This window comes from Oryx dammah, unplaced genomic scaffold (assembly GCF_014754425.2).
Source record: "Oryx dammah isolate SB20612 unplaced genomic scaffold, SCBI_Odam_1.1 HiC_scaffold_13, whole genome shotgun sequence".
NCBI classification, from domain to species: Eukaryota; Metazoa; Chordata; class Mammalia; order Artiodactyla; family Bovidae; genus Oryx; species Oryx dammah.
Genome location: NW_024070197.1, coordinates 21,695,887 through 21,722,762, shown reverse-complemented (window position 1 = coordinate 21,722,762; position 26,876 = coordinate 21,695,887). Strand labels below are relative to the sequence as shown.

General features: G+C 41.3%; 1 protein-coding gene across 1 annotated transcript in view; it reads left to right on the top strand.

Moving 5' to 3' along the window:
- The window catches only part of TDRD12 (tudor domain containing 12), a 76,510-nt gene that overhangs the window by 8,606 nt on the left and 41,028 nt on the right, over positions 1-26,876 (top strand). Inside the window, exons 2-7 of the mRNA XM_040253852.1 lie at positions 2,340-2,498; positions 4,422-4,558; positions 6,261-6,380; positions 8,747-8,802; positions 10,191-10,276; positions 13,349-13,538. Coding sequence (XP_040109786.1) covers positions 2,340-2,498; positions 4,422-4,558; positions 6,261-6,380; positions 8,747-8,802; positions 10,191-10,276; positions 13,349-13,538 — 748 coding nt within the window. The remainder of the gene's footprint in view (positions 1-2,339; positions 2,499-4,421; positions 4,559-6,260; positions 6,381-8,746; positions 8,803-10,190; positions 10,277-13,348; positions 13,539-26,876) is intronic.

The window sequence follows — 26,876 nt, the reverse complement described above, 5'->3', positions numbered from 1 at the left end:
GTCTGAAGTCAAATGGGCCTTAGGAAGCACCATTGCAAACAAAGCTAGTGGAGGTGATGGAATTCCAGTTGAGCTATTTCTAATCCTAAAAGATGATGCTGTTAAAGTTCTGCACTCAATACCTCAGCTAATTTGGAAAACACAGCAGTGGCCACAGGACTGGAAAAGGTCAGTTTTTTCATTCCAGTCCCAAAGAAAGGCAATGCCAAAGAACGTTCCAACTACCACGCAGTTGCACTCATCTCACACACTGGCAAAATAATGCTCAAAATTCTCCAAGCCAAACTTCAGCAGTACGTGAACCAAGAACTTCCACGTGTTCAAGCTGGATTCAGAAAAGGCAAAGGAACCAGAGATCAAATTGCCAACATCTGTTGGATCATAGTAAAAGCAAGAGAATTACAGAAAAACATCTACTTCTCCATTGACTACACTAAAAGCCTCTGACTGTGTGGATCACAACAAACTTTGGAAAATTCTTTAAGAGATGGGAATATCAGACCACCTTACCTGCCTCCTGAGAAACCTGTATGCAGGTCAAGAAGCAACTGGTTCAAAATTGGGAAAGGAATATGTCAAGGCTGTATATTGTCATCCTGCTTATTTAATTTATATGCAGAGTATATCATGCAAAATGCTGGGCTGCCTAAAGCTCAAGCTGGAATCAAGATTGCTGGGAGAAATATCTATAACCTCAGATATTCAGATGACACCACCCTTATGGCAGAAAGCGAAGAGAACTAAAGAGTCTCTCAATGAAAGTCAAAGAGGAGAGTGAAAAAGACACTTGCTCCTTGGAAGAAAAGCTATGACAAACCTAGACAGCATATTAAGAAGCAGAGACATTACTTTGCCAACAAAAGTCCATCTAGTCAAAGCTATGGTTTTTCTAGTAGTTGTGTATGGATGTAAGAGTTGGACTCTAAATAAAGCTGGGCTTTCTTAAGAGTTTGACTCTAAAGAAGAATTGATGCTTTTGAACTGTGGTGTTGGAGAAGACTCTTGAAAGTCCCTTGGGCTGCAGGGACATCAAACCAGTCAGTCCTAAAAGAAATCAGTCCTGAGTATTCATTGGAAGGACTGATGCTAAAGCTGAAACTCCAATACTTTGGCCCCCTGAGGTGAAGAACTGACTCATTTGAAAAGACTCTGATGCTGGGAAAGATTGAAGGCGGGAGGAAGAGGGGACAACAGAGGATGAGATGGTTGGATGATATCACTGACCCAATGGACATGAGTTTGAGCAAGCTCTGGGAGTTGATGATGGACAGGGAAGCCTGGCGTGCTGCAGTCCATGGGGTCGCAAAGTCGGACACTGCTGAGCTTCTGAACTGACTGACTGCTTTTCCCCTTGATGACAGAGCATGTTGTCTTTGTCCTGAAACATGGTCTTTATTTCTCAGGCCTAACACTGCAGGGGTTCTGTGAGGGAGCCTGAGGTGTTTACTGAGCCTCCTTAACTTGGTAGGACTCCTGCTCCAAACTCCGTTTTCCTGTGATGGATGTCAGAGAGAATCAAAGCTTGTGGTTCTTCACTGACTCAGTTGTGTCTGACTCTTTACAACCCCATGGACTGCAGCATGCCAGGCTTCCCTGTCCTTTACTGTCTTTTTCTTTTATTTCAATTTCATTTTATTTTCTCCTATTTTTCTCACAATTTCTTTTATTTTTCATCTAATGATGAAAATCTTGTTTTTTAATGACACTAATAGATGATATCTATTCTTATTCTCTGAACAAAGAAGTCTGACTTTCATTCGTATCCCTTCTACCCCATTCTTGGCTTCCTCTGTAGGTAATAATTTGTTTGCTTTTTTTTTTTTTTTTTGCCACCATTTGTTTCTTTGAAAGTGAGCAGAATGTATATGCATTCATATTTTCTTCTCTTTCTTACAAAAGAGATGGAATACTGAAAACATTGTCTTGAACCTTGCTTTTGTATTTTATTATGAATATTTTCAAAATACTGATCGAAGATTTTGGTCTTTGCTTTTTGAATCACAGTAGACAATTTAAAATTACAAAAAATCAATAGAGTTACTTACATATTATTGGTTACATGTTTTACATTTTTGTGTTTACATCTTTCATCTTTTTTTCCAGTTTTATTGAAGTATAGTTGACATATCATGTTGTATAAGTTCAAGGTATACAAGGTGATAATTTGATATACATATATATTGAAGGTCTTTTATCTTCTGTCTAACCCTTTAAGACAGAGGTACTCATCAAGAATTTGTTAAAGCACTTAATTTTGAAATAGTTGCTGTGATTCTGAGGTTTTATAGTTCCACTTTCAAATGATGGATTGTTTTGTTTGTCTTTTGAAATTTTTACAGATTGAAGATCCAGGTTGCTTCTGGGTTGTTATAAAAGGATGTAGTCCCTTTTTAGATCATGAAGTTGACTATCAAAAACTAAATAGTGCCATGAATGACTTCTATAATAGCATGTGTCAAGATATAGAAATAAAACCACTAAAGTTGGAAGAAGGACAGGTATGTATCTGAATGTGCTTTGAACACTGTGTCTTGAAATACTACTCGAAATGTAGACTGTTTTGACAGCTAAGTTGGCATTTCAGTTTGCTTATAATTACTGTTTTGTATTAGTTCTTTTGATTGCATAAGTCAGGCTAGTCACGAAAAGTAGCAGTTACATTAGGTTCATATGGGGCAAGAGGAGATGGAGTATCATGTAAACCCAGTCATTGGGGCCACTGTCCTGGGGCTGGGAACCAGAGGATTATTCTAGATCCATCACGGGGACCTTAGTGCAGACAGCTTGGAATTTCCAGTCTGGTGCTGCAGTGAACATTGGGGTACATGTATCTTTTCAAATTATGGTTTTCTCTGGATATAAGCCCAGGAGTGGGATTGCTGGATCATATGGTAGCTCTATTTTTAGTTTTTAGGGAGCCTCCATACTGTTCTCACAGTGGCTGTTACCATGTACATTCCTACCAACAGTGGGATAGTTCCCTTTGCTCCACACCCTTTCCAGCATTTATCTTTAGATTTTTCAGAGATGGCCATTCTGACCAGTGTGAGGTGATATCTTACTGTAGTTTTGATTTGTATCTCTCTAATAATTAGTGGTGTTGAGGATCTTTTCATGTGCTTTTTAATCATCTATGTATATTCTTTGGAGAAAAGTCTATTTAGATCTTCTGCTCACTTTTTGATTGGATTGTTTGTTTTTTGATATTGAGCTGCATGAGCTGCTTGTATATTTTGGAGATTAATCCCTCATCGGTTGCTTTGTTTGCACATATTTTCTCCCATTCTGAGGGTCGTCTTCTCATTTTGTTTATGGTTTCCCGTAACTCAGTTGGTAAAGAATCCGCCTGCAATGCAGGAGGCCCTGGTTCACTTCCTAGGTCGGGAAGATCTGCTGGAAAAGGGATACGCTTCTCACTCTAGTATTCTTGGGCTTCCCTTGTGCCTCAGCTGGTAAAGAATCCGCCTGCAATGCAGGAGACCTGGGTTTGATCCCTGGGTTGGGAAGATCTCCTGGAAAAGAGAAGGGCTACCCACTCCAGTATTCTGGCCTGGAGAATTTCACAGACTGTATAGTTAATGGGGTTGCAAAGAGTCGGAAACAGTGAGCAACTTTCACTTTCACTTTTCTTTGCAAAAGCGTTTACGTTTAACTAGGTCTATTTGTTTGTTTTTATTTTTATTACTCTAGGAGGTGTATTAAAAAAGATCTTGCTGTGTTTTATGTCAGAGACTGTAATGCCTGTGTTCTCTTCTAAGAGTTTTATAGTATCTGGTCTTACATTTAGGTCTTTAATCCATTTTGAGTTTGTGTTTGTGTATGGTATTAGGGAGTGTTTTCGTTTCATTCTTTTACGTGTAGCTGTCCAGTTTGACCAACACCACTTACTGAAGAGACTGTCTTTCCTCCATTGTATAGTCTTATTTCCTTTGTCGTGGATTAGGTGACTGTAGCTGCATGGGTTTGTATCTGAACTTTTCATCCTGTTCCATTGATCTATATTCCTGTTTTTTTTTTTTTCTTTCTTTCTTTCTTTTTTTTTTTTTTGTGCCAGTACCATACTGTTTTGATGACTGGCTTTGTAGTATAATTTGAAGTCAGGGAGCCTAATTCCTCCAGCTTTATTTTTCTTTCTTAAGATCTACTTGGCTATTCATGGTCTTTTGTGTTTCCATGCAAATTGTAAAATTTTGTGTTCTAATTCTGTGAAAAATTTCATTGGTAATTTGATAGGGATTGCATTGAATCTGTAGTTTGCTTTGGGTAGTATGGTCATTTTCAGAATGTTGATTCTTCCAATCCAAGAACGTGGTATATCTCTCCATCTGTTTGCATCATCTTTGATTTCTTTTATCAGTATCTTATAGTTTTCTGAGTATGACTAGAGAATTTAACACTAAAGTTTTCTTTTTATTTTGTAGGTTTGTGTGGTTTATTGTCAGGAACTAAAGTGCTGGTGCAGGGCAGTTATTAAGTCAATTGTGTCTTCAGCAGACCATTACCTCGCAGAGTGTTTCCTTGTGGATTTTGCCAGATACATTCCAGTGAAATCCAGAAAGTAAGTACATATTTATTTTGCTTTATGCTCTTTGAGGGGACAAATGTCAGTTTTGAAGGAGAGTGTTAATTTTCAAAGAAAGGGATGAGAGATCGTAAACTGGAAATTTGTAGCTTCAAGAAGAGCAGATTGCAGGTTCCAGTTTTATGAGCAGTGAATGTATGAGCAGGTGGTGGGGACGAGGGGTCAGCAGGCAGCTCCGGCCCTCCTTCCACCATCCTTCCTGGAAAGGGCAGGTGCTCTTGGCCAGCCATTTGCCTGGCCTGGTGTGACCTGTCCCCTTCTCAAGTGATGGAGTGGATCCTTTAGGAAGACCTCTGTTTACTACACAGAGGATGGTTTGCTGGCATGGCTCCAGATTACAGAGAGAAGGACATGTCCCTGGTTGTCCCACTTAGCAGAGTGAGGGTGTGACTGTCACAGAATGGCCCTCGCACATTCCAGGACCACATGTTGCAGTTCCCTAGAAAACACTCTCAGCAAGTCAGTCTTGGTGTTTTTGGTAATTTTTTCATGGTTCCTGCCCCAGTGTCAGCAGGTGTCAGTTTAATAAACAATAAATAAGTAAACGTGAGGACTCTTCTTCCGAAAGAGAAAGAACAGTCCCAGCTACAGGAGAGGTGAGACCCTGACAGGGAGTCTGTACTAGGAGGCTCCTCCCACACAGGAGGCTGGCCAGTGTTCATGGGAAAGGCGATGCCTATCTGGCTTGTGGTTCTGCACCTTTATAACCATCAGTTCAGTTCAGTCGCTCAGTTGAGTCCAACTCTTTGCATCCCCACGGACTGTAGCACGCCAGGCTTCCCTGTCCATCACCAACTCCCGGAGCTTACTCAAACTCATGTCCATCAAGTTGGTGATGCCACCCAACCATCTCATCCAGCCATCTCACTTTATAGCCATACTGGTTATTAAAAATAACATGATAATTAATGGCTTGGGAGATTTCCTATTAGCATTTGGGTTTTTAAATTTAGTTTGTTTTTGGCAAGAGAATTGTTTGATTAGAGTAAGGAAGCCTGGAGAGGCAGTTAGTGCAATCACTTTCTCTTAACTGTGTGAGACGAGGTAGCTAGGCTGCCCACACATGGCCCTGAGAACATGTTGATGTCGAAACTGTATGTACAAATGCTCTATCATTTTCATGAAGGAGAATGGAAATAAAAAGGTGCAACAACTTACTTATCAAACTGCAGTCCATCAGCTCTTTTGTGCAGAGCTGACAAACAGTGATTCTGAAAACATCTGCTTATTTACAGAAACTTAAAGGTAATTCTGGTTGTGGATTGAAATTGAAAATTTTAAATCTTAAATAAAATTTGCTTCCAGGTTTGTTTGTAATTACCCAATGTTTCTCAATCTAAGGAGACAGTATTTTTCTAATCCTTCCCTGTCGCCATGCCATGAAATTTTAATGCCAAAGACTACTATCTTTTAGGTACTGTATGTATTTATATACTACATGTATTTTTGTGCTTTATACATAAAAAAGTAAGGTTTTGTTCCCTTAGCCCCCAAAAACCATTTTCACCTTGTTGGACAAATGTCTCCAAGCATTTGCTGCTGTTGGTGGCTGTATTAGAAATAGAATCAGATTTTGTGTGTTTTACGTTATGTATGTTAATTATATAGGTGGACTCTAAACAAATATGTTATATATATAATTTTTTAATCATGAAACTGTTTTTGTTTCACTGTTAAGCATCCGAGTTGCCATAGAAACTTTTATGCAGCTTCCCTACAGAGCAAAAAAATTCAGACTGTACTGCACAAAACCTGTCACATTGCACATTAACTTCTGTGAAGACAGTGCTGAAATTGTGTAAGTACAGCTTCTAATGTATGCTGAATCATTAGTAAAAGTCTTAAATTGAGTGTAGGAAGTTTATGTGAAATCAAGTCTTTATGAGAAGTGCTAAAACGATTTCAAAGGTCTCTTTGTCCTTTAGGAGGGATCTTCTGAATCAGCCTGTCAAACCTGGCCATGTAGCCATGTCCAGAGGCTGCAGTGTAGGGGGGTTTAGAGTAAGACCCAAGCTCTGTTTTTTGTTTTTTTTTTTTTTACAAAAAAGGGCAAGTTAACTGTAAAGAGAAACATGGATACATCAGATCATGGAACATTAGCGAAAAGTCCAGGCATCCTTTTCCCGCCCTGTTTCTTCCCTCCTGCCCTCCCTCCTGGGAAGCCTCTGTGACCTTTTCAGGCTCTGAATTGACAGACCTTTGTTGGTGCTTTTATGCATATTCACATTGACGGAGCTTTTAATGAAAATTAAAATGCACTGTCTTATTGGCGAATTTACCAGCTGGCTTAGTATCTTATTGGTGTGGATCCCAAGGCAGCTGCAAGAGTGATGTTTTCATCGGACCAAGGGAACTACAGGTGATGAGGGCTGGAGCTATGGAGATGGGAGGGTCTCCACAGACCTCACAAAAGCACTGGTAATGGAGGCAGCCTCCAAGCTGAGAGAGAACTTAGAACGCATTATCACCAGGCCATGCAAGCTGAATCAGAACTGTGCTGCTTCCTGCAGCTTTATCCCCCACAAAGCCACAGTGATGGAGGAGGGGGGAAGACAGAGTGCAAGGGCGGGGGGTGGGGAGGCGCTGCCCCCAGGACCTCAGGTAGTGCTCATTCAGGACAGCAAAGATCACAGTCATAACCCTGACACAGCGCTGCCCAGTGCAGGAACCCATCCCACACAAACACTGGCAGTGTGGGCAGATCACGAGATGAGGGGGGGTGTGTGTGTGTGAGAGATACATGTGTACACGTGTGCATGCGTGCGGGTATATATATCTACATCAATGTACAGTGCAGAATTGTTTGGAAACAACCTAGCTGGCTATCAAGAGAGGAATGGTTAGGGGCAGCTAATATGCCAATTATATGCCCCCAGGAGAAAGACTGAGAATAGAAGGGAGTACACATATTGGCAAAGAGCTTCAGCAAACATTCTTAAGGTAAATTCACCAATAAGACAGTGCACTCTAATTTTCACCAGTTTAGTTTAAATGAAATAATTCGGGAGCAGCCAGATGAAAGAGATGCATGGGGCAGGGTCTGGGGAAATGGGCTGCCTTCCCTCCAGGGACGCCTGTTCCTCCACATTTCCAAGTGTTCACCAGCCCAGAAGCTCCCAACCTCGTCCATTTTTAGTGTTTATGGAGGCTTCATTACCTAGTTGTGATTGATTAAATCATTGGCCTTTGACAGTTGATTCAACCTCCAGTACCTCTCCCCTCCCCAAAGGTCCAGGGAGTGGGATTGAAAGTTGCAACCCTCTAATCACAAGGTTGGTTCCCCTGGCAACCGGCCCTCATCTCTAAATTACTTAGGCAGTTTCTACAGGTCACCTCATTAACATAACAAGGGGCGAAGTCACTCAGTTGTGTCTGACTCTTTGCTATCCCATGGACCGTAGTCTAGCAGTCTCTGTTCATGGGAATTTCCAGGCAAGAGTACTGGAGCGGGTTGCCATTTCCTTCTCCAGGGGATCTTCCTGACCCAGGGATCGAACCCAGGTCTCCTGCATTGCAGGCAGACTCTTTACCCTCTGAGCCACCAGGGAAGTCCCTTTTATTACTCTCATCACTGAGCTCTGTGCCAGAAACAGTGACAGTGACCAAGTTTACATTTCTTACTATAAATCACAGTATCACACAGAGGAAAGGACGAGATGGTGGGGAGGGATGGGGCACAGTGAAAGGGAGTCGTCAGAGTGAGGAGTACCGGGAGACAGCAGGGCCTGGGCCCCCCATGGCCACTCTTAGAACTTTGGCTTAACCAACACGGAGGGAGCCCTCGCTCTGCCAGTGTGTGCTGAGCATTCCTCACTCAGGGTCCCTGTTCCGGGGAGCTAGCACCCTGGCTGGGGAGACGGATGTTGCAGGTAAATGGGACAGTGGTGTTGGGATGGATGATGCTGTGGAGGTGGGCATGGTAGCGCAGGAAGCCCCACAAAGGGCCCATTCGCAGTGTCTCTAACTGGTGCAGGAGGTGGTGGGAGAGAAGCCTACTGCGGGGTGCAGCTGGGGTCATCACCCCAGGCCAGAGTTACACTCCCCATTTCCTGCATCATATGTTCTGTGTGTGTTGTCCGAAGCATCCAGTGTGTAATTTCAAAGTGATGTTAGCATGACTAGCCTTGGCTTTTATTTAATGAGATTGCCTTTGTTCTCTTCCAGACGGGCCAAGAAGTGGGACAGTGCAGCTATTCAGTACTTCCAGAACATCCTGAAAGGTAAGGCAAATGCATGACCACAGCTGCCTGCTTTGAACTGACACACAAGGGGGTTTCACCTTCTGTTGGGGAAAGGGTTTGAGATGCGCGTGCTTCTCTGTTTGACCTCCCCCCTCAGGGGGATTCATAAGTCACATGGAGCTTTTTCCATTCCAAGTATCACAGTGACTCTGTACCCTTGGAATCTGAGGGATGGATGTAGACATCAGTAATTGGCAAGTGAAATCAGCAAGGAATTGTGTAGGTGAGGCACCCTTACACAGCGATAATGCCTTTTCTTAGTCTGTATAAAACTGCAGCGCTGCAAAATAATGTACATGCATTTCATTGAACCAGCAATGATGAAAAGCCTATTTTTTTAGCAGGCAGCGGGTAGTAAGTGGGTACTTAACTGTGTGGTCCCCATCCTTGCTAATGAAGGTGTATAGAATGTCTCAGCACCTGTTTAGTGTGCTCTCTGTTTAAATCGTTGGCTGTAAATTAGACTCTTTTGTGGCATCTGTCCTAAGCCCTGGAAGTCCGAGCCAAGTAACTGGGCGGCCTCTAGGGTCGTGCTGAGGAGTAGTGGGTGTGCACTGGCTGGGCTGCATCCTGAAGGCCCCTCTCCTTCACTGCCCTGCTTTCCGGGTGAAGGAGCAGCCAGAGGCATTGTTCCTGGAGAAATGGGAGGTGGGGGCACCTCTGGTTTTGTAGTTCAGGCCCTTGTGAGCCCACAGGGGCCCTGAGAGACTCAGACTTGGAGGAGGCAGAGTACTTGGCTTGGGTACTGTTCTGCTACCTCTGAGCAGCCTTCTGAGAGCCTGGTCTCCTCGCCTGTAAAGTGATAGCAGCACCACCTCAAAGGCTTGTGGTGAGAGGGAAGTGGAACACACTGGTGGACTGAGCAGCGTGCCTGGCGGTACCCACACGTGGAGCTGCTCTTCAGGCGTTCAGAGGGTGGAATGACTAAGGGGGAAGACTCTGGCTGGGCCTGTGGGCTTGGGATCACTGGAAAAGAAGAGGGGCCCAGAGTGGTGCTCGAGGTGCTGACACAGGGTGGCCAGAGGAGGATGGGGGCTGAGGGGACAGAATTCACTTGGCAGACTTTGCCTGGGGAGCGTTCACCTTGGCTCGCCTGCCGCCAGACCCCTTCTGAGGGAGGAAGCTGTCGGACATTGTGGCACTGGGTAGTCGTGAGTAGTTAACAGAGATTAACAGGCGAGAAATAGTCACAGTCGTTTCACCCATTCTTATTTTTTTGGCCATGAGACATGGCATGCGGGGTCTTAGTTCCCCGACCAGGATTCAGACCTGCAGTGGAGGTGCGGAGTCTTAACCACTGGACCCCCAGGAAAGTCCCTCAAGCATGCTTTTAACATCATCTTCATGTTTTCATTTATGCTATTTAGCAACTACCCAGGTAGAAGCCAAATTGTGTGCAGTGGAAGAAGATACTTTTGAGGTTTACCTTTATGTAACTCTGAAAAATGAAAAGGTAAGTGAAAGATTGTATTTTTAAAGTATTTTATTATTATTAAAATGCTGTTTTAATAAAACAATGCACACAAGAAAAACAGTGTCATTCACACTTGCTCTTACCTCAGGCTGTTAAAGAGCAGAGGCATGCTCAGCAGAGGGAACTGACAGTGGGTGCATGAGGTCATAATTGCTAGGAAAAAAAAAAATGGGGCCAACAGTTCTTTTCTAGCTCCTAAAGGAAGCACAGGGATGTGTCCAGGGTGTTCTCTTTCTCTTTTTTAAACTTGTTTTCTTTCACACAAAATTTTTCGGAGACATGCATGTTGATCCTTTTATTGTCAGTATCTGTTAGGTAGGTAGAACAGGGAAAAGGAGTCCAAAATGGCAGTGGCTACAGACAAGGAAGGGAAAAGCCCGCAAAAATGAAACAGAAGAAGGTCCGAGGATCGGAGTGAGGACCTCTAAGAGCTATAACACGGTCCATTTGAGACCTGAGAGCTATAACACGGTCTATCCAAGACCTGAGAGCTGTGACACGGCGAGGGCGCTTTAATGTCCGTCACTCCAAATCTTTGTTGTGACAAGACAAAGAATTGAGGAACGTACACTCGCAGGACAGTGTCCTTCCATCGTCTGGATATACTACAATGTTTATCCATTTGCTTGTTGATGGACATTTGAGTTGTGGCCTCTGTGGGGCTAGTGCAAATGAAACTCCTGTGGCGATTCATGTGCAAGTCTTCCTTGGGCCTGTGCTTTCATTTTTCTTGGGTAAATACCCAGCAGTCACCCTTCTGGGTAGTTTTGTAAGTGTTAAGAGACTACCAAACTGTTTTCTAGAGTAGCCGTTGTACAGTCCTGTCAGCAAGGAGACTTACACTCCCCCCCATCCTCTCCATTCCTTTTATGGTCATTCTCATTGGTGTGTAGTGGTCTCTCACTGTAGTTTATTTGCGCTTCCCTAATGCACTTTCCTTCTTGGAGAAGGCAATGGCACCCCACTCCAGTACCCTTGCCTGGAAAATCCCATGGGCAGAGGAGCCTGGTATGCTACAGTCTATGGGTTCGCAAAGAGTAGGACACGACTGAGCGACTTCACTCGCTCACTCAATGACGTAACAGTCTTGAGTGTCTTTTCACATGCTGTTTGCAATCCGTATATCTTTAATGAGGTATTCAGATCTTTTACCCATTTATTTTCATTTTCTCCTTTCTAAAATTTTTTATCCTTTTTTAAAATTGAGGTGTAATTGATGTACAACATTATGTTAGTTGCAAGTGTACAGCACAATGACTTAATACTTGTACGTATGCATTGCACACTGTCTAGTTAACATCCATCACCACACAGTGACAGAATTTTTTTTCTTGTTCTCATCACAAGATTTAGCAACTTTCAATTGTGCGATACAGTATTGTTAACTGTAGCCACCTTGCTGTACATCATAGGCCCGTGACTTAATTATTTCATAATTGGAAGTTTTTACCTTTTGACTCCCTTCTCCCATTTCACCACCTTCTCCCTCTATTCCCGCAACCCCAGCTCTGGGAATCACAGGTCTGTTCTCTCTCTGTGAGCTTGTTTTGTTTTGTATTTAGATTCCACATAGAAGTGGAGATTATGTAGCTTTTGTCTTTCTCTGACTTATGTCATATAGCGTAACGTCCTTAAGGTCAGTATATGTTGTCACAGATGTAAAGATTTCATTCTTTTTGTGGCCAAATAATATCCCATTGTGTATATATGTATATACACCACATTTTTTATCCACTCATTCACTAATGAATACTTAGATTGTTTCCATAATTTTGGCTGTTGTAAATAATATTGCAGTGAACACGGAGATGCATGTGTCTTTTCAAGTTAATGTTTTTGTTTTCTTCAGATAAATACCCAGAAGTGGAATTGCTGGATTGTATAGTAATTCTGTTTTTAACTTCTAAAGGAACCTTGGTACTGTTTTCCGGAGTGACTCTGACAGTTTATAATCCTACCAATAGTGCCTAAAGGTTCCTTTTTCTCCACATCCTTGAAACACCTGCTCTGGGTGTTTCTTGTCTTTTTAACAATAGCCATTCTGACAGATGTGAAGTGATACCTCACTATGGTTTTGATTTGCATTTCCCTGGTGATTAGTGATATTGAACATCTTTTCTTGTGCCTGTTGACCATCTGCATGTCTTCTTTGGAAAAATGTTGATTCAGATCCTCTGCTCATTTTTAAATTGGATTATTTGGGGGTTTGTTTATTACTATTGTTTATGAGTTTTTATGTATTTTGGATATTAACCCCTTATCAGATAATACTTGACTTAACAGATGTTTCCTCTTATTAAAAATCTTTTTGTTTTATTGGTGCTTTTTTTCTCTGAAGAAGCTTTCTAGTTTGATGTATGTAGTTCTGCTGGTTTATTTTCACTTTTGTTGCCTTTGCTTTTGGTGTCAAACTCCAAAAATTATCACCAAGACCAGTGTCAAGGAGCTTATTATCACCTGTGTTTTCTTCTATGAGTTTTATGCTTTCAGATCTTATATTCAAGTCTCTAATCCATTTTGAGTTTGTTTGTATATGGTGTTTGCACAGTTTCATTGTTATGCCTGTAGCTGTCTAGTTTTCCCAACACAATTTATTGAAGAGACTGTCATTTCCCCATTATATATTCTTAGCTCCTTTTTAGTAATTTTATTGACCATATATATCTGGGTTTATTTCTGGGCTATCTTTCTGTTCCATTGAACTATGTGTCTGTTTTTATGCCAATGCTGTACTCTTTTAATTGCTGTGTTTTGCCCGTTTAAAAATTGGTTTTGTTTTCTTTTAATTGAGTTTTTTGAGAGTTCTTTATGTATTCTGGATACATGAGCATCCTAAAGTATTATCTAAAAATATTTTCTCCTGTTTTTCTTCTCAAGAAGGTTGGCCAGAAGTGTGTAGTTCGCCATTAAGAAAGCAGAAGTCACGAGATCAATTTCTGTCAAGTTCTGTTCTATAAAATAATTTTTCTGAAGATTAATTTTCAGTTAAGTTCAGCATGTTTTTTGAAGTCATGTGACTGTGTTTGTCTTATTCATGAAATGTTTATACAGGTTTGTGTTAACGATGATCTGGTTGCAAAGAACTTCGCTTGTTATGTGTCACCCATGGAGAATAAGAATTTTGATTCTTTGGAGAAGCCAAGATTGAATATAAAGTCAGCATCCTTTTCCAATAAGCTAAATCCAGCACTTACTCTTTGGCCAATGTTTTTGCAAGGAAAAGATTCTCAAAGGATGGAAAGTGAGTGGATTTCACCAATGTATGTTTCCCTTAAGTTGTCTTATTTATAGAAATCTTAGTGTATTAATATAAATTGTTGTATCGACTTTTCCCCATATGGAGACAGAGACTTTAATTCTGAATTTAATATTTTAATTTTTTTGACATATTTTAATTTTAATCCTAGTGATTTACGTTTCAGTTTTGAGGTTCTAAGAGAGCTGTTGTGGTTTGTTTTATGAGAGCAGGAGAAAAGATTGTTATTTTAATTTTTTTTGAAATATTTTAGTTTTAATCCTAGTGATTTAGGTTTGAGTTTTGAGGTTCTAAGAGAGCTGTTGTGGTTTCTTTTTATGAGAGCAGGAAAAAAGATTGTTATTAATGTCTTATTAACATGGAGTTATATTTTCACTCTGTGGCTAGGTGGGTAAAGAATCCACCTGTCGTGCAAGAGACACAGGAGATGTGGGTTCAATCCCTGGGTCAGGAATATCCTCTGGAGAAGGAAATGGCAAACCACTCCAGTATTCTTTCCTGGAAAATCTCATTGATAGAGGAGCCTGGTGGGCTACAGTCCATGGGGTCGCAGAGTCTGACTTGACTTAATGACTGAGCGCAAGCACCCCTATTTTCAGAAGTCTGTGTGTTCGTAGTTTAACGATATTATCAAAACAAGAGTGTTTTTTAGAATTTTGAAAAAGAGCCATTTATTAGCATGAAAATATGAGAAGAGTCAGTCATGGGCAATGGGAACAACTGTAGATATTTCCTCTGCACCTGTGTTTCTTAGTCCCCTCACATTGCTCCTCTGCCCTGTGTTAGGTATTCTGTAAGTCATACAGCACGGGTGAGTTACAACAAATTCACGTTTGTATTTTGGGTTTTATTTTATGCTTTAATCTTGAAATGTATTCTTTCTATCAGTCATGTGGTTTAACTTTTCTAGCAAAGTCTCTCAAGCATCCGTGGCCCCAGGGTGCGGGTGACCTCAGGCCAACCAGTAGGATCCTGGGTGAGTGTTCCTCTCTTGTTCCATTTCAATATAAAAGAATACTCTTAAATATCTTAGGACTGTAAGAGTTGTTTATAAGGGCTATGGTAATTCTGTCTCTCTTTTTCCCTTAATTTACTGGAACAAATTTATGCTGTGAAAGAAAGTGAAAGTGAAATCGATCAGCCGTGTCTGACTCTTTGCGACCCCATGGACTATAGCCTACCAGGTTTCTCTGTCCATGGGATTTTCCAGGCAAGGATACTGGAGTGGGTTGCCACTTCCTTCTCCAGGAGATCTTCCCGACCCAGGGATCAAACCCGGGTCTCCCGCATTATAGGCAGATGCTTTACTGTCTAAGCCACCCGGAAAGTTTATGCTGTAGATGCTGACAAAGATAATTTGCCTTGTAGTCTGTAGGATTTTGCCAAAACATAACGTAACAGGCACTTGTTTGTGTGTAGGACTGATTTATTCCAGCCCAGACATAGACCAGTGGTTATTATTTGTCGTCAGAATATACCTAAGGATTTGATCGGTTTTTATTTTAAGCAATAGGATGCATACAAATAAGAAAGAGGCATTTATGAAGTCAAAAATATCCCGTCTTTAATTCCGTATCTCCAAGTTCTTGAATGAGTTGAAATTATTGGATGGGGGTGAAACTTGCTCGGCTCACCCTCTGTGGCGACTGCTCTGTGCTCACCCCCACATTGGGTGTATGTGTACCTATCAGTACTTCAGAGAGAGCCATAGTAAGCCTCTAGTAAACTAAAACTTTAAGTGTATGCTCAGTCGTGTCCAGCTCTTTTATGACCCTGTGGATTGTAGCCCGCCAGGCTCCTCTGTCCACGGGATTCTCCAGGGAAGAGTGCTGGAGTGGGCTGCCACTTCCTGCTCCAGGGGATCTTCTGGACGCAAGAATCAAGCCCACGTCTCCTGCATTGGCAGGCAGGTTCTTTACCACCAGCGCCTCCTGGGAAGCACCGCTTTTGATGTACCTACTTATTAAAATCTTACAGTCTTTTTTCTCCCAGTTTTTCAGATGTGAGAGTGTGTCTTATTTCTTAAGAAATGAGATTCTACTGTACAAACGTGTATGTGGTGTTTCTCACCTCTCTCTAGGTTAGCTGCATCCAGTGTGATGTGGTTTGAGGCTGTGGGCTCTGCCATGAGACTGTCCGTCTGCTCCCTCCTCTGTGGCACAGAGAACATCATTCCCTGCTGCTGGGTTGGTGAGATGAGCTCTCTGCGTGCAGAGTTTGTGTGGCAGACTTGGGCACCTGTGGCCCCACCCACATTCTGGTGTGCCTTACAGGAGGCATAGTGTGTCATAGAATTCCTGCTGAATGGACCCGTTACTGACGGGAATGTTATTTCCATTTCCATGGAAGCAAGAAAAATACCAGGCATTTACATTGTGTTTGACTACCGCACAGCTTTCCATTGTTAAGGGCTTCCCTGGTGTCTCAGATGGTGAAGAAAGTGCCTGCAGTGCAGGAGACCTGGGTTCAGTCTCTGGGTCAGGAAGATCCCCTGGAGAAGGGAATGGGTATTCTTCTTGCCTGGGAAATCCCATGGACAGAGGAGCCTGGTGGGCTACAGTCCATGGAGTCGCAAAGAGTTGGATACGACTGAGCCACTAACTCTTTCTTTTTAAAAAAATAATTATTTATTTGGCTTTGTCGGATCTTTGCTGGGGCATGCGGGATGTTGCTTTGTGGTGCTTGGGACTCTCTAGTTGTGGCACACAGGCTCTGGAGCAGTAATCGTGGTATCCGTGGGCTTAGTTGCTTCGTGGTACGTGGGATCGTGCTTCCCTGAACAGGAATCATCCCCATGTCCTCCGCGTTGTAGGGAGGAGGACCCTGGACCGCCAGGGAAGTGCCACCTAGTTTTCCTTATTACAGTCAGTGTTGGAATGAACTCTGCATATCTTTGAAAAGGAAAAGGTTGATGGTAAACAAAAGAAAGCTCATAAATGAGATGTGACCAGACTATCATGCAAGAAACAAAATTGTCAGATGTTACCTACTCAGGCAAAGATTTCCTTTTCCTTTTTAATTTTTGTGAGAAACTATTTCAATTTCAGTTGTCTTTTTATTAAATTCTGATACTTCTGTTTGAAGTTCCTTACATTTTCAAAAATCAAAGTTCAGTACTTTCTAACACTTGGCTAGACAATCAAATAGTGCAGAAAGGCTATAAAGAAAAGCAATTTTTTCTTGTCCAGCTTCTTCTCACCCAGGCTCCTTGTTTGAGATAAACCTTTTTTTTTTTCTTAGCTATTTATTTTGGCAGTTATCTCTTAAGTTTTAAAATACCTGTAGTTATTTTACTTTGTCCATGCTTACGCATTCTGGACCGTGTCCTGATTTCTGCGGCGGTTAGCTGTCACACCCCTAAGCCACACGTCTTCAGACACTGTTCTAGGGATTCAACAGAAAAGGAATCAAAGTCTGTTTTCATGGAGTTTTCTTTTATTTTCTCAGTAAACTTCTGTTTTAGAATGATCACAAACTTCCAGGTAAGTTGGAGAGCATTACCGAGAACTTGATTGTATCCTAAACCACGTGAGAGTAAGTTGCCAGCTGGAATGCCCCATCTCTCCCCAGTACTTGAGTGTGTTTTTCCTAGAAAGAAGAGTACTTTCAAACATATTCACAGCATAGCCATCTACATCAGAGGTTGCCGTTGCTACACTGTGATCGTCTGACTCTCAGACAACCCCTGTCATTTTGCCAGTCGTCGCACGGAGTCCTCTGGGGAAGGAAGACACAGCTCAGCGTCAGGTGGAGCATCTCCTCGCCTCCCTGGGTCTGCAGCAGTCCTCAGTCTTCCTGGACTTTTCTGGCTGTGACACTTTGGCGGATTATGGACCTGTTATTTCATAGCATATCCCAGTTGTGGCAGATGATCTCCTGTTTCCATTTTCATTGATTTTTGCTCTGAATTTAATTCTTTTTGTCTGCTTACTTTACATTTAATTTGCTCTTCTTTTCTAGTTTTCTAAGGTGGAAGCTTATATTATTTATTTAAATTTTTTCTTCTAATACAAACATTTAATGCTGTCAACTGCCCGTCACTGAATCCCATAAATTTTGATAAGTTGTATTTTTATTTTCATTTGGTTAAAAACATTTCAGAATTTCTCTTGATATTTCTTCTTGATCCATGTATGATACAGAAGTGGGTTGCTTAATCTCCAAGTATTTGGGGATTTTCCAGCTATCTTCTTGTTACTAAGTTAGTTTAATTCCGTTGTGGTCTGATAGTGTACTTTGTACAATTTCCACTTTAAGTTTATTTAGATGTGTTTTATATGGTCTGTCTTAGTGTCAGTTCCACTTGAGCTTGAGGAGAAAGTATCTGCTGTAGGATGAAATTGTCTGTAGATACCAGTTCTGACCGGTTGAGGTGATGCTGTTGAATTCAGCTATACCCTTACACTGATTTTCTGCCTGCTGGGTCTGTTCATTTTTGGTAGAGAGCTATTGCTATCTCTAACTGTAATGGTATTCTCATCTATTTCTCCTTGCAGTTTTATCAGTTTTGCCTCACATATTTTGATGCTTTCTTGTTAAACACACACACAATAAAGTCTCATATGTCTTTTTGAAGAACTGGGTTCTTTATTACTATGTGATGCTTCTGACCTTCATATTTTCCCTTGTTCTGAAGTCTATCTGAAATTAATACAGATACTTTAGCTTATTTTTAAGCTATAAAAATTTTACTGGGGTACAACTGATGTATAATATTACTTGTTTCAGGTGTATAACATAGTGATTCACAATTTTTAAAGGTTATACTGCATTTATAGATATTTTAAAATATTGCTTATATTCCCTGTACTGTACAATATATCCTTGTAGGTTATTTATGCATAGTAATTTGTACCTCTTAATCCACTGCTGTTTTTTTGGAACCTCCCCCCTTCCCTCCCCACTACTGATAACCACTAGTTTGTTCTCTGCATCTGTGAGTCTGTTTCTTTTTTGTTAAATTCACTAGTTTTATTTTTTCTTTTAGATTCCACATATAAGAGATATCATACAGTATTTGTCTTTCCCTGTCTGACTTAATTTCACTAAGCATAAATCCATCCATGTTGCTGAGAATGGCAAATTTTCATTCTTTTTATGGCTGGGCAGTATTCCAGTTTGTGTGTGTGTGTGTATACACACCACATCTTTATCTGGGTATGGATAGTTTGCTTCCATATCTTGGCTATTGTGAATAATGCTGCTTTGAACATTGGGGAGCATGTTTCTTTTCAACTTAATGGGACCACATATTCTTTATCCGTTCATCTGTCAATGGACATTTACATTGCCTCCATGTCTTGGCTGTTGTAAACAGTGCTGTCATGCTGGGGTGCATATATCTTTTCGAAGTATGGTTTTCTCCAGATACACACCCATGGATGGGATTACAAGATCATATGGCAACTCGGCTTTTAGTTTTTTAAGGAACCTCCATACTTTTCTCCATAGTTGGTACCAGTTTACATTCTGACCAACGGTGTAGGTAGGTTCCCTTTTCTCCATAGCCTCTCCAGCATTTACTGTTTATGGACTTTTAATGGTGGCCATTCTGACAGGTGTGAGGTGATACCTCATTGTGCTTTTTTGAAATTCATTCTTAATTGGAGGATAATTGCTTTACAATGTTGTGTTGATTTCTGCTGTATATCAAGATAAATCAACCATAGGGGTACATATCTCCCCTTCCTCTTGACTCATTGTGCTTTTGATATGCATGTCTTTGATGATTAGCAATGTTGAACATCTTTTCACATGCTTGTTGGCCATCTGTATGTCTTCTTAGGAGAAAAGTCTGTTTAGGCCTTCTGCCCTTTTTTAAATTGGTTGGGGTTTTTTGATGTTGAATTGTATGAGCTGCTTGTATATATTTGGAAATTAAGCCTTATCAAACATGATGTTTGCAAGTATTTTCTCCCACTTGTCTTGTTGTTTATGGTTTCCTTTGCAGTGTAAAAGCTTGCAAGTTTAACTAGGTCCCATTTGTTTATTTTTGCTTCTGTTTTCCTTTGCCTTGGGAGACTGACATACAAATTTCTAGAATTTGTATAAATATTTGTCTTTTATTTGGTGTATTTAGACCAATACCATTTAAAGTGATGATTGATTTAGTTAGATTGATACCTGCCAAATGCGTTACTGTTTTCTGTTCATTGCCTTTGTTTTTTATTCTTGTCATTTATAGCTTTAGTTGAGCATTTTACAGAATTCTGATTTCTTTCCTTCTTAGCACATCAGTTTGCTTCTTTTTTCACTTTTTTTAAATGATTGCCTTAGATATTGCAGTATTTACAACCAGTCCAATCTATTTTCAGATAACACTGAACCACCTTACAGGTAATGCTAGTACCTTATAATAACAGAGTATTCATAATTCCTCCCTCCTGGCCATGGTGTCACTGTCGCTATTCTTTTCATGCGTATGGGTATGTGTGTAATAAATGTATATTTACATATTTTATATGTATATGCATAAATAATGAAATACTTTGTTGCTATTATTTTGAACAAACTGTTATCTGCTATCTATGTTTTCAAAAAAGAAAAACTTAAATTTGCCTTGACTTATTCCTTCTCTAATGTTCATATCCTCAAGTTCAGTGATTCTTTCCACAGATGAATACAGTCTACTAAGTTCATCAAAGGCATTCTTCATTTCTGTTAGTGTTTTTGATCTCTGGCATTTCTTCTTGATTCTTTCTTATAATTTTTCATGTCCCTGCTTATATTACCCATCTATTCTTGCATATTGTTTGCTTTTTCTGTTAGAACCCTTAGCATATTAATCATTTGTTGTTACGGTTGTTTAGTTGCTAAGTTATATCCACCTCTTTGCAATCCTGTAGACTGCAGCACACTGGGCTCCTTGGTTTTCCACTATCTTCTGGAGTCTGCTCAAATTCATGTCCATTGAGTCTGTGATGCTATCTAACCTTCTTATCCTCTACTGCCCTCTTTTGCCTTCAGTCTTTCCCAGCATCAGGGTCATTTCCAGTGAGTCATATCTTTACATCAGGTAGCCAGAGTATTGGAACTTCCATTTCAGTATCAGTCCTTCTAATGAATATTCAGGATTGATTTCCTTTAGGATAGATTGGTTTGATCTCCTTGCAGTCCAAGGAACTCTCAAGAGTCTTCTCCATCACCACAGTTTGAAAGCACTAGTTCTTTGGTGCTCAGGCTTCTTCATGATCCATCTCTCATATCTGTACATGACTTTCTATCCGTACATGGAAAAATCATAGCTTTGTCTATATGGACCTTTGTCAGCAAAGCAATGTCTCTGCTTTTTAATATGTTGTCTAGGTTTGTCATAACTTTCCTTCCAAGGAACAAGTGTCTTTTAATTTCATGACTGTAGTCACTGTCTGCAGTGATTTTGAAGTCCAAGAAAATATGTCACTGACTGCTTCTACTTTTCCCCCTTCTATTTGCCGTAAAGTGATGGGACCAGATGCCATGATATTAGTTTTTTTAAAATGTTGAGTTTCAAGCCAGCTTTTTCATTCTCCTTTTTACCTTTCATTAAGAGGCTCTGTAGTTCCTCTTTACTTTCTCTGCCATTAGAGTGGTATCATCTGCATATCTGAGGTTGTTGATATTTCTCCCAGCAATCTTGATTCCAACTTTTTGGTTCATCCAGCCTGGCATTTCACATGATGTACTCTGCATATAAGTTAAATAAGCAGGGTGACAATATATAGCCTTGTCATACTCCTTTCCCAATTTTGAACCAATTCGTTGTTCTATATCCAGCTCTAACTGTTGCTTCTTGACCTGCATACAGGTTTCTCAGAAGACAAGTCAGGTGGTCTGGTATTCCCCTCTCTTTGAGAATTTTCCAGTTTGTTGTGATCCACACAGTCAAAAGCTTTAGCATAGTCAGTGAAGCAGAAGTAGATGTTTTTCTGGAAGTCCCTCATTTTCTCCATGATCCAGTGAATGTGGCAATTTGATCTCTGGCACCTCTGCCTCTTAGAAATCCAGCTTGTACACATGAAAGTTCTCAGTTCAACTACTGCTGAAGCCTAGCTTGAAGGATTTTGAGCATTACCTTGCTAGCATGTGAAATGAATGCAGTTGTATGGAAGTTTGATCATTCTTTGACATTGTCCTTCTTTGAGGTTGGAATAAAAACTGACCCTTTTCAGTCCTGTGGCCACTGATGAGTTTTCCAAATTTGCTGACATGTTGAGTGCAGCATTTCAACAGCATCATCTATTAGGATTTGAAATAGCTCAGCAGGTATTCCATCACCTCCACTTTCTTTGCAGTAATGCTTCCTAAGACCCCTTAACTTCACACTCCAAAATGTCTGGTTCTAAATGAGTATCCACACTAACATGATTATCTGGGCCATTAAGACCTTTTTCGTATAATTCTTCTGTGTATTTTTGCCACCTTTTCATAACCTCTTCTGCTAGGTTCTTAGCATTTCTTTCCTTTATTGTGCCCATCCTTGTATGAAATGTTCCTTTGATATCTCCAGTTTTATTGAAGAGATCTCTAGTTTTCCCCATTCTGTTGTTTTCCTCTATTTCTTTGCATTGTTTATTTAAGAAGGCCTTCGTACCTCTCCTTGCAGTTCTCTGAACTCTGCATTCAGTTGGGAGTTCTTTGAAGTCCTCACCTCTCCTTGCAGTTCTCTGACCTGCATTCCTTTTCTCCCTTGCCGTTTGCTTCTCTTTTTTCCTCAGCTATTTGTTAAGCCTCTGCCGACAACCACGTGGCCTTCTTGCATTTCTTTTTCTTTGGGATGGTTTTGGTCACTGCGTCTTGGACAGTGTTACTAATCTCTGTCCATAGTTCTTCAGACACTCTGTCTGCCAGATCTAATTCCTTGAATCTGTTTGTCAGCTCTACTGTATAATCATAAGGGATTTGATTTAGGTCATAACTTGAATGGCCTAGTGGATTTCCCTAGTGTCTTCAATTTAAGCCTGAAATTTGCAATAAGGATCTCCTGATCTGAGTTGTACTAAATTTCTGGTCTGACAGTTTCAACATCTCTGCTCTGTCTAACTCTGGTTCTGATTCTTGCCCTGTTTCTTCAAACTGTCTCTCTTTTTTTGCTTTTTGGTATGCCTTGCAATTTTTTTTTAAAAATTTAAAGCCAGACAGGATATTCTGGGTAAGAGGGGGGCTTTTAGAGGTACAGTTGTAAGGTATAGAGGGAGGGGAAGCATCCTTAAAGCTGTGATTAGATCTCCATGTTTTTGAGCCTTTGCCTCTGGGTTTTGACCTTCAGATTTGCTTTTCAGACCTCCACTTCTCCTCTTTAGGAGGGCTAGGATGGCCTGAGGGGGGTGGGGAAATAGATGGGCTATTTCCCTTCCCCCAAGGCGGTTCAGTTCAGTTCAGTTCAGTCGCTCAATCATGTCCGACTCTTTGCGACCCCATGGATCACAGCACGCCAGGCCTCCCTGTCCATCACCAACTCCCGGAGTTCACTCAAACTCATGTCCATTGAGTCAGTGATGCCATCCAGCCATCTCATCCTCTGTCTTCCCCTTCTCCTCCTGCCCCCAGTCCCTCCCACCATCAGAATCTTGTCTAATGAGTCAATCCTTCACATGAGGTGGCCAAAGTATTGGAGTTTCAGTTTTAGCATCAGTCCTTCCAATGAACACCCAGGACTAATCTCCTTTAGAATGGACTGGTTGGATCTCCTTGCAGTCCAAGGGACTCTCAAGAGTCTTCTCCAACACCATAGTTCACAAGACTCTTGAGAGTCCCTTGGACTGCAAGGAGATCTAATCAGTTGGGCTATTTCTCTTCCCCCAAAGAGGTTAGTCTCTGATAAAGCCTGGGTAGTTCAGTTCAGTTGCTCAGTTGTGTCCGACTCTTTGTGACACCATGGCTTGCAGCACGCCAGGCTTCCCTCTCCGTCACCAACCTCCAGGAGCTTACTCAAACTCATGTCCATTGAGTCGGTGATGCTATCCAACCATCTCATTCTCTGTTGTCCCCTTCTCCTCCCACCTTTAATCTTTCCCAGCTTCAGGGTCTTTTCAGATGAGTCAGTTCTTCGCCTCAGGTGGCCAAAGTATTGGAGTTTCAGCTTCAGCATCAGTCCTTCCAAAGAATATTGAGGACAGATTTCCTTTAGGATGGACTTGTTGGATCTCCTTGTAGTCCAAGGGACTCTCAAGGATCTTCTCCAACACTGCAGTTCAAAAGCGTCAGTTCTTTGGCACTCAGCTTTCTGTATAGTCCAGCTCTCACATCCATACATGCTGCTGCTGCTGCTAACTTGTGTCAATCGTGTCCAACTCTGTGCGACCCCATAGACAACAGCCCACCAGGCTCCCACTCCCTGAGATTCTCCAGGCAAGAACACTGGAGTGGGTTGCCATTCCCTTCTCCAATGCATGAAAGTGAAAAGTGAAAGTGAAGTTGCTCAGTCATTTCTGACTCTTAGCGACCCCATGGACTGCAGCCCACCAGGCTCCTCCATCCATGGGATTTTCCAGGCAAGAATACTGGAGTGGGTTGCCATTGCCTTCTCCCCTTCCATTCATGACTACAGGAAAAACCATAGCTTTGACTAGATGGACCTTTGTTGGCAAAGTAATATCTCTGCTTTTTAATATGCTGTCTAGGTTTGTCATAGCTTTTCTTCCAAGGAGCAAGCATCTTTTAATTTCATGGCTGCAGTCACCATCTGCAGTGATTTTGGAGCCCCCAAAAATAAAGTCTCTCACTGTTTCCCCATCTATTTGCCATGAAGTGATGGGACTGGATGCCATGATCTTTTCTGAATGTTGAGTTTTAAGCCAACTTTTTCACTCTCCTATTTCACTTTCATCAAGAGGCTCTTTGGTTCTTCACTTTCTGCCATAAGGATGGCTTCATCTGCATATCTGATATTTCTCCCTGCAATCTTGATTCCAGCTTGTGCTTCATCCTGCCTGGCATTTTGCATGATGTACTCTGCATATAAGTTAAATAAGCAGGGTGACAATATACAGTCTTAATGTACTCCATTCCCGATTTGGAACGAGTCTGTTCAGTCCGGGAAGTTCAGGCTCTGATTAATTTCTCTGGAGGGCAGAACTTGCTGAGAACAGAATGCACTGGCATATTTCAAAAAGGTTAATTTTCCCCTCCCACTACTAAGCCCCAAGGGGACTTTTATATGATCTTCATGTGAGAAGCTGTGGAGTTCCAATAAGTGAGAGTCACAAAGTGTTGGGGATCCTCTTAGAGTAGTTTATTTACTTTCCCACACGAGCTTCCAGTAGCTGGTCAACTACAGTTCAGATTTTCCTTCTCTGGTGCTAGGTTCTATGGAGATTTCTGCTCACAGCAGTTGTGATTATCGGTCTCTCCAGTTGTAGGTGAGAAGGTTTGCCCTGTGGCCTCATCTTTTATGTCAGATATAAGAAGAGTTGTTATTTTTCACTTGGGTTAGCTGTTTACTTACTGTTATGAAGGAGTGGTGAATTCCAGCCTCCTTACATGATGGGATAGAAACTGGAAGTTAAATTGAGCTTTGAAATGTAAAATTGGTAAATATAAGATGACAGCATTATTTCTTCTTGGAGATTCTAATTGCTTTTCTTTTTCCTATATATATTGCCTATCTCTGTTGACTCCTTAAGTTGTTCAAGATTCTCAGTTGAGTATTCTATATCTTTTAAAATTTATTGAGACTTGTATTATGACTCAGAATATGGTCTCACTTGGAGAAGGCTGTGTATATACTTGAGAAGAATGCATATTGTGCTGTTGATGGGGCGAGTGTTACGTAAATATTAGTTAGGTCATTGCCGGGGTCCAGCCCCGGTGGATCCAGGGAATTCGAAGGGGAGACGGCGTCAGCAATCAGGAAAACAATAGCTTAATTAAGTATTAATTAAAGATATAAAGAGGGGTTAAATAAGAATAGCTCAGTGAGAAAATTCAGTGGAGAAAAGGAGCTGAATAACTTGGTTTACATGGAATACCAATAAAACCTCGAGACAAGAGGTTTGCACCACCTACATAGGCCACAGGCGTCCTCCCGTTCTCCCGAAGGAGAGAAGACACTAAGGGCTCCCCGGTCAGATCTTAGAAGCAGAGGCATAATTAGCAGGCTTGGCGGGCATCCACACTCCAGATGGGAATTCAGCCAGAAAAACGGAGAACAAGAAAGAACGACATGGGGGAATCAATCTTTCCAGGAACTGATCCGTTTTCTTTATTTTCCAGGTTTGCTTATATACTTTTTGTTATACATAGAGATAGAATACAAAGTCACGTGGGGTCAGCAGACCTGACCTTTATCAAAATCAGGTGCTTCATATAAATGTATACAAAAGGTCTTAGGTGGCTTTACATCATCTTCTGGCCAGGGGGCCTGCTAACATTTTATGACCCTTTCTTTCTGATAATGGTCAATCAACTAGAAAACCTATTTTCCAGGGGTGATTTTTCTTAAACCAGGTGCCACCCTCCGAAGGTACCAGATAAAGTTGCATTCCTATAGGGTGAGGGTGTAGTGGGTTACAATTGAGAAAGGAATTTACTTAGCCTAAGGTTTAACATCATGACTATCTGGGTTGTGAAGATCTTTTTTGTACAGTTCTTCCGTGTATTCTTGCCACCTCTTCTTAATATCTTCTGCTTCTGTTAGGTCCGTACCATTTCTGTCCTTTATTGAGCCCATCTTTGCATGAAATGTTTCTTGAAGAGATCGCTGGTCTTTCCCATTCTGTTGTTTTCCTCTATTTCTTTGCATTGATTGCTGAAGAAGGCTTTCTTATCTCTTCTTGCTATTCTTTGGAACTCTGCATTTAGATGCCTATATCTTTCCTTTTCTCCTTTGCTTTTCGCCTCTCTTCTCTTCACAGCTATTTGTAAGGCCTCCCCAGACAGCCATTTTGCTTTTTTGCATTTCTTTTCCATGGGGATGGTCTTGATCCCTGTCTCCTGAACAATGTCACGAACTTCATTCCATAGTTCATCAGGCACTCTATCTATCAGATCTAGGCCCGTAAATCTATTTCTCACTTCCACTGTATAATCATAAGGGATTTGATTTAGGTCATACCTGAATGGTCTAGCGGTTTTCCCTACTTTCTTCAGTTTAAGTCTGAATTTGGTAATAAGGAGTTCATGATCTGAGCCACAGTCAGCTCCCGGTCTTGTTTTTGTTGACTGCATAGAGCTTCTCCATCTTTGGCTGCAAAGAATATAATCAGTCTGATTTCAGTGTTGACCATCTGGTGATGTCCATGTGTAGAGTCTTCTCTTGTGTTGTTGGAAGAGGGTGTTTGCTATGACCAGTGCATTTTCTTGGCAAAACTCTATTAGTCTTTGCCCTGCTTCATTCCACATTCC